This window comes from Fomitopsis serialis, assembly GCF_022376445.1.
Source record: "Fomitopsis serialis strain Sig1Antser10 chromosome Unknown B0H18scaffold_410, whole genome shotgun sequence".
Taxonomy (NCBI): Eukaryota; Fungi; Basidiomycota; class Agaricomycetes; order Polyporales; family Fomitopsidaceae; genus Fomitopsis; species Fomitopsis serialis.
In genome coordinates this window covers 6,866-13,852 of record NW_025955370.1, presented here as the reverse complement: position 1 = coordinate 13,852, position 6,987 = coordinate 6,866, and the positions used below count along the sequence as shown (strand labels likewise).

The 6,987-nt window shown below is 56.8% G+C and overlaps 2 protein-coding genes across 2 annotated transcripts; both read left to right on the top strand.

Annotated features, from left to right (window-relative positions):
* Positions 1-999: 999 nt before the first annotated feature.
* B0H18DRAFT_894576 (uncharacterized protein) lies at positions 1,000-1,810 on the top strand (the record flags this gene model as incomplete). The annotated part of the gene is given in 2 exon segments (XM_048041390.1): positions 1,000-1,332; positions 1,352-1,810. The coding sequence occupies 2 exon segments, from the start codon at positions 1,000-1,002 to the stop codon at positions 1,808-1,810; spliced, it is 792 nt and encodes a 263-aa protein (XP_047884678.1).
* A 13-nt stretch (positions 1,811-1,823) lies between these two features.
* On the top strand, positions 1,824-2,914 carry B0H18DRAFT_433936 (uncharacterized protein). Its single transcript, XM_048038085.1, has 2 exons — positions 1,824-2,577; positions 2,650-2,914. The coding sequence occupies exons 1-2, from the start codon at positions 2,029-2,031 to the stop codon at positions 2,674-2,676; spliced, it is 576 nt and encodes a 191-aa protein (XP_047884677.1). The 5' UTR covers positions 1,824-2,028; the 3' UTR covers positions 2,677-2,914.
* The last annotated feature ends 4,073 nt before the right edge of the window (positions 2,915-6,987 follow it).

The window sequence follows — 6,987 nt, the reverse complement described above, 5'->3', positions numbered from 1 at the left end:
ACCCGCTATGCGGCTGCGAAAAGTTTGTTACCACTTACTGCTCGCCTCCCCTTCAACATTTCGGCAAATAGCAACATAACTAAGTAGCAGCTTCCTGCTGCGAGAGGGGAGACACGAGCCTATTGTGTAGGGGTGTAGGGATTAAGCGCGCGACGCGATCTCTCGTCGCGCGCTACTGGCCTTTGGTCCTTTTCCACATCCTCAAAGACTTCAGAGTTCGTAGGACATAACTGCTAGCCTAGTCCAACAACGATCTACTATGGCTCAATTGCTTGTCGACCCGTATTCGCTGGCAGTCCCAGACTACACACTCGAGGTCCATGCTCCAACCAGACAGCCATGGCTCACGGCCGGGCTGACCGAGGCACAGGTACATTCATCGACGGCTCCTTGAGACACCCCCGGTCCTTGAGACAGCGGGCTTCAGCGCGTGCTCAGTGAAGCCTGCTAGCCTAGAAAAATGACAACAATTTGCTTACCGTTGTCATGTACCTACTGAGACCGTGTTTGCGATGGTGCGAGCGCTGGTCGCTGCACGGTATGTCGAAGAACATGGAAAACCACATTTCATGAATTTCATTACCCGATTTAGCAAGTACCATTACATAATCATACCGGCCCATAATCCCTACTATGCGGAACGGCGCGAAAGTGGGGGTTAAACACAAAGGAAGTTTCCTTTGTACTGTCAGTGATCATTCCAATGGTTTGTAAGGGTATTTCACTTGAGGAAAGAGTCTGGAAGAGCCATCTGCACTGATGAGCACTTGGAATAGTTACCATTTTAGGCAGGTGTCTCAAGGACCGGGAAAGGTCTTGATAAGAAAAATCGCGACTGATCTCCTTAGTGTGCAACGCTCGCTCTATGGATAAGGATACAATTTTTTTGTAGGATGCCTTGGACATGCCTGATTGTGCGTACACCGTCCGATCTCGAAGAGTACGCGGTGTTCCGATGCAAGACGCCAAACGCGATTTGGGCGTCTCAAGGAGCCGTCGATGACTGTAATCAACGCTCTAGCCGCCAATTGGAAAGCACAGAACGAGCGTGATAAGCAGGCCTGGCAGGAGCACACCGCCGCAGAGGCTCAGGCGTTAGCCGAGGAAGCGGCCAATTTCGAAGTCGAGAGGATGGACGTAAAACAGGCCCTAAAGGACGAGATGAAGAAGAATAAGGAAAAGTTTGTGTCCATCCCAGACCGCCCGACCCCTATGGGAGCCCTTGTGATGGCGGCTCCGTATGCGGTCCACCACCTTGAGAGAGGACATTACGTGGAGCTCTACTACTACACAAACCGCGGACTGTTAGCAGCGGCAGCGGCCGCCACACAGGTAGATGACGAAGCATTAGGACCAGGATTATTTAGCGTTGAAAGAAAACGGCGACAGCACCGCCGGTGAGGTGCCGGTGGCCTCACTTCGCAGCGTCGAAAGGGTCATCCCAGACAGCGAACTCACTTGGGGGCAACTCCGTGAAGCTGTTCCCAGGTTCATCCCCGCGATGCAGCAGGCGAGATGGGCCGGAGAGCGTCTCAAGAAATTCTGGGGCAACCTTGAAGCGCACCCTTTCCAGCAGTCGATTGACCCAATCGATACACGAACACTCGTGGTCTATCAGGCGGAGCAGCGACTCAGGTGGCACCAAGCCATCAATAGCACCGACGGTGCATGGAACCTACACCTTCTTTCGGAGGAGATCTTGAAGGAGACCCGCGGCCGCGTCTATCGAAAGGATCAAATGGCAAAGGATGCCACGATTGACGAGGCAGCCGTAAGCAGCCCTGCCTCTCTCGCAATGACAAGGCACTGACATTCTCTTTTCACCTCGGTATCATAACTCACACCACCTCTCCTATAATCACGAACCATCCCCCTTGTGCTGTGACTCATGCTCCATGAACCACGCCCGCTGCACACACCTCGAGTACCATCCATAGGCACGGATGAAGGCTTTCCTGGCTAATTGGCAGCAGGGTTCATTCAGTCGTGACAGGTCCTCCTCGCCAGAAGAAAACACCAGTGCGGGAGATGGAGCCGCCGTTCGCACCAAAGCCACAAGGAAGTCTGCTCCTGCACCATACCCAGATCGGAAAGCGTCTTTTCAGGGAGGCGCAGGCACTGACAATACGACCTTCCCCGCCTGCGCCGTTTGCCTGGGACGCCACCAGCATCGCGTTTTCTACTGCGACGCCAAAAGGACGTGGGATCTCGCGCACGACACCATCGTCAAGCGCATCAAGAAACTTCTTGTCATCACCGACGGCAATCATACCCTCTGCGCTGACTGGCAGCGAGTGGGAGGGTGCGCCAGCCACACACACGACGCTCGGCACCTCTGTTCCGGGTGCGGTCAACGCACACACGGCGCCCAGAGCTGCCCTCGAGCGCAACGCGCTTGAAACGCGCACGCCATACCTCGCGCACGCCTGGGAGCGCGTTCGGTTCACGCTCCCTGTCGTGCGAGTCACCCAGGCACTAGCAATTGTGCCACCCGCAGACGAATCCATCGCCGTCTTCCAGCAGCTCATCGAGCGTGAATCGGCCCATGTTCGCAGCGCGAGGTCGGGCAATACTTGGGTGCGTTCCAGACGACACGCGCTACCACATGCCACCTCTGCGATGAGCTTCGACTAACAACGTACATACCAGGTAACCGGTGAATCGACATCCATATAACGGTCGAGCCGCAACTCGCGGCTTCACCCCGGGGATTAAAGCTCAACGTTCAACGTCAACCGTTACCCCGCAGGTTCATTTTGGATCGGGCCGGACTTGCTACCTAAACAACTACTCTTATTCTCTTTGATCGCGCGACGAGCTAATTACATTCGCTGGGATGGTACTGCTAGTACTATCGCTACTTACCAGCCTGTTCGGACGTAGTCACGTCCAGAAATTGTCTTGAGCCATTATCACACACACTTGTGTAGAGTATATATTGGCCTGCTAGCTCAGTTGGTTAGAGCGTGGTGCTAATACTATCATCCAAGTATTGTGACGCCGCACACGCATCGCCGCAAGCACCGACGGGGCGCACGACAGGACGGGGACAGAGGGCGGGCGACGCGCCGGGAAGTGCGCGGGCAGGCGGGCGCAAGATTCCCAAGGACCTCTTGGGAGTCTTTACGGATTGGCACGGGATATATATATATTTGGCGTGTGCGGCGCACACGCATAACTTGGCAGCAAGAGGAGGAGGGCAGAGTCTAGGCATAAGGATTTCGTACACGTACACATGGACACTGAGCAAGAGCGGAAGATACACCCTAGCAATGGCTGCAGCCGCGCTGGAGGCGCCACGAGGGTTGCCAGGGCGGCGGCACCGCCGCGAGCATGGCAAGCAGATCTAGCTCTTCGTCGCTGTCGTCGTCTGCGTCGCTGTTGTCTCCGTGGTCGTCGTCTGCGTCGCTGTAGCCGCCATCTGCGTCACTTTAGCCGCTGTCTTCGGAGCCGCCGCCATCTTCGGAGCCGCCGCCATCTTCGGAGCCGCCGCCATCTTCGGAGCCGCCGCCATCTTCGGAGCCGCCGCCATCTTCGGAGCCGCCGCTACAGGACTCGTCGTCGCGCATGTCGTCGTCGTCGGTAGTGGGCGGTTCGGTGTCGTCAAATTCATCCGGCAGCCAGCATCGGGTCGACATGGTGCAAAAGCACTGCTCCCAGCGGACGGCGCTGACGGATGCGAGGACCTGGGGCCAAGCTGGACCGGCGGGAGTAGGGCTGAATCGGGTGCGAGTGAGCTGGAGGTTGAGGGGGGGACGAAGGTGGGTTGCGACGCGCGTGGAGAGGGCGTCGGCGAGGGCGTGGAGATCATAGTCGGAATGGGAGAGGACGAGGAGGTCGAGGGCGGGGAGGGCGCCGGCGCGGAGGAGGGAGAGCCAGGCGGATGTGTGGCTGCATCCGACAAAGGCGAGGCGGCTGAGGTGAGACCAGCCGGAGAGGATGTGGAATGAGAGGAGCGAAGGGACGCGAATTGACGCGTCGACGTTGGTGAGCGTGAGGTTGTTGAGGGGGCAGAGGGTGAGTTGGAGGAGGGCGTGGTCGATGACGAACAGAGGGTGAGGGCTGTCGATGTTTCCCGCGGTCCAGAGCTCGGCGTGAGTGGAGTCTTCTGCGACGGTCGCGAGGACGTCGCAGTAGTCGTACGTGTCGGCAGAGAGGTGGGCGCGGGCAATGGTGGGGATTGTCATTGGGTCCACCGTGGAGGTATGCGCGGGCGGGGGGCCTTTTATAGCGGCGGGCGCACGCCCAGCGACGGGGCGGGGCGGGCGCACACCTGCCGACGGGGCGCGAGGGCGCACACGCGGGGCGCATGAGAGCAGGAGCAGAGAGAGGGACGACGCGATGCGACGCGACGCGACTCGCGTGACGCGACTCGGACGCGCCTCGGCCAGAGGCAGGCTGGAACGCGGGCGGGTACGCGCACAGGCGGGATGGAACGCGGCCGCTTCCAGCCACCGACAGGATGGAACGGCGTTCACGGATAAAGGCAACGGTTCGATCCCGTTGTGGGCCATTTTTGCTTTGCTTTTCCAATCTGTTCTGTCTCAAAACGCATTGTGGTGCTCGTGGTGATGTCTCTGGGAGGGGCATACATCATGATCCATACCGTGTCGGCAGATCGGTCCTCGTGAGAAGAGCTCCAAACACACAATATACTACATCCACCTTAAAAGAAGACTTTGTATATCAATCGCGGAAGACGATGTCTAAGTTACAAGAAATCGGACTACAAAGCAGCGGTTCCACTCCTTCCTCCATCGTAAAAGGTTTGAACGCGGTTGGGGTAGCCGTACTCGTAGCTGAAACGCTCATACGCCGCAGAGTAATCATAGGCAATGCTGTGCATAGCAAGGAGATTCAGCGAGCAAAGTTGATGCTACCCGGTTGTGCAGAAGATTGCTCACGATCAAGGTCATGCGAAGCGTAAGGCATACTTACCGGGCAACGCGAGGGTGGACGGAGGTGACTACGGAACAATTGTGCTTCCGAGGACACAACGGTGTAGGTGCGCATTGGAGCGCTACACGGAAGGTGACGTCCAATGGTAGGATATGATAGGAGCGCACCGCACATAGGGCGCTGGCTGCCAGGCTGAGGCAGCATTGTTGGTTGGGTTCAGCGCCGTCGTTCACGATAGTTCACTGGCCGCTATGTAACACTCACTGGCAGATGCTTGAATAACGGGCGCGGCCCGCGTGGCAGTGCCATCGATGCGGCGGTGTGTGCGCAGTTGTGGGCGGGAGAATATGTATTCGACGCGCCAAGATGGTGTATGTGCATGGTGGATGTCTGGCATTGAGTGATGAGGATGTTCTTTGTGTGCTAGAAACAGCAACGGGGAGGAATGACTAGGAAGATTCCGCCGCGAAAGACGACTTTATTATCAATGGGGGAAGCTTAAGGTAGATTGTATTTGCGTCTCACCGCACGTCAGGAAGCGGGCGCGTTGCAGAGCCAAGGGGTTGGCAGTTGGATGGCAGGCAAAGATGGTGATGTTTCCGGGCGCCGACTCGGAGCAAAGAACTGATTCAATGGAGCAACCGTGGTTGCGTGAAGACTGACTGCGCGCGGGGAATGGGCCCACCAGGAGACACGAGGACTCGGAACGTCGTGCGCGGTCGTCCGCCATGACTGACTGTAACATTCTGAGAATTGCTGCAATATGGCATTGGCTGCAACGAAGTCGCGCGGTGCGGTGGCGAGGGTGGCTGAGCCGACTGATCGAAGGTATTACTATTTGTCCCCAAGTATCATCATACTGTTCAACTCGGCGCAAGTATGTTATGATTGGCAGTTGCGCACAGCCTACCACTGGACCACTTCATAAGTCCCAAACTGCACAGTATGGCCGTATCTTCATCTGTTCAACTACCCATCTTCGAGGTACGCATCTCTATACCCGAGTCTTGAGACTGGCACGCCGGACTGGCCTGTCGGAGGTCATACGCAGTGCGCAGAACAGTTCGTTGAACTGACGACTCTTCGTAGGCTGCAGAGCGCGATGCGGTCCTTCACTGTAATATCTGCCTTGGCAGCTATTTTACCAAATCTTGTGCCGGTGACAGCGTCGCAGCCGGATTATTCCACGATAGACCTGACCGGCCTGGACCTGACTTCGTAAGTTATTGCTGTAGCTGGATGGACACCACTTATTGATGATTTTCACAAGCTTCCCGAATAACTCTCTCTTCACGCGATGGCGTCCGAGGTCTCGTTTCATGGCGCCACATTCATGGATGAATGACCCGTGTGCACCGTCCTATGATCCCTCGTCCGGGCTCTACCACCTGTTTTACCAATTCCATCCTGCACACATTGCCTGGGGTAACATATCCTGGGGCCATGCTACGTCGCAGGACCTTGTTACATGGACAGATGTCATCGCATGGGAGGCATACAGCGCAGTCGCCCTCTCCCCAGGTCCAAATGGAACAATGGATCACCTTGGAGTATACACAGGGTCTGCGCAGTTCCTGAACGTGACGGAAAACCAGACCTGGGGCTTGCCTGTACAGTATGCAACCTCCGGAGGACAGACAGTCATGCTCGCCTTCTACACCGCCGTATCGAGTACGGAGGCACAGGCCCTCGCCATTTCCGATGACGGAGGGCATACATGGTCGAAGTTCGAGGGTATGGGCATCAACCCTGTGATCCCTAACGCGCCTCCTAACCTCGACGTCACTGGATTCCGTGATCCCTCCTATGAGCTATGGCCTGAGATGGATTCGATCCTCCAGGTGGACGAGCCGCATTTTTACTCTGTCTTCGGCTCCGGAATCGTCAACGTTGGGTCGCGCCTGCAGTTCTACACTGCGCCGGCATCCAATGTGACTCATTGGTCGTATCTCGGTCCACTCCTCTCCGTCGCAGGCAACGCATCGTGGTCCGAGACCTACTCTGGCTCTTTCGGATTCTTTTTCGAGGTTCCAGGTACCTTCTCCCTTCCCGAGCTTGCAGAGAACGGAGGCGATGGAGTGACGAGCC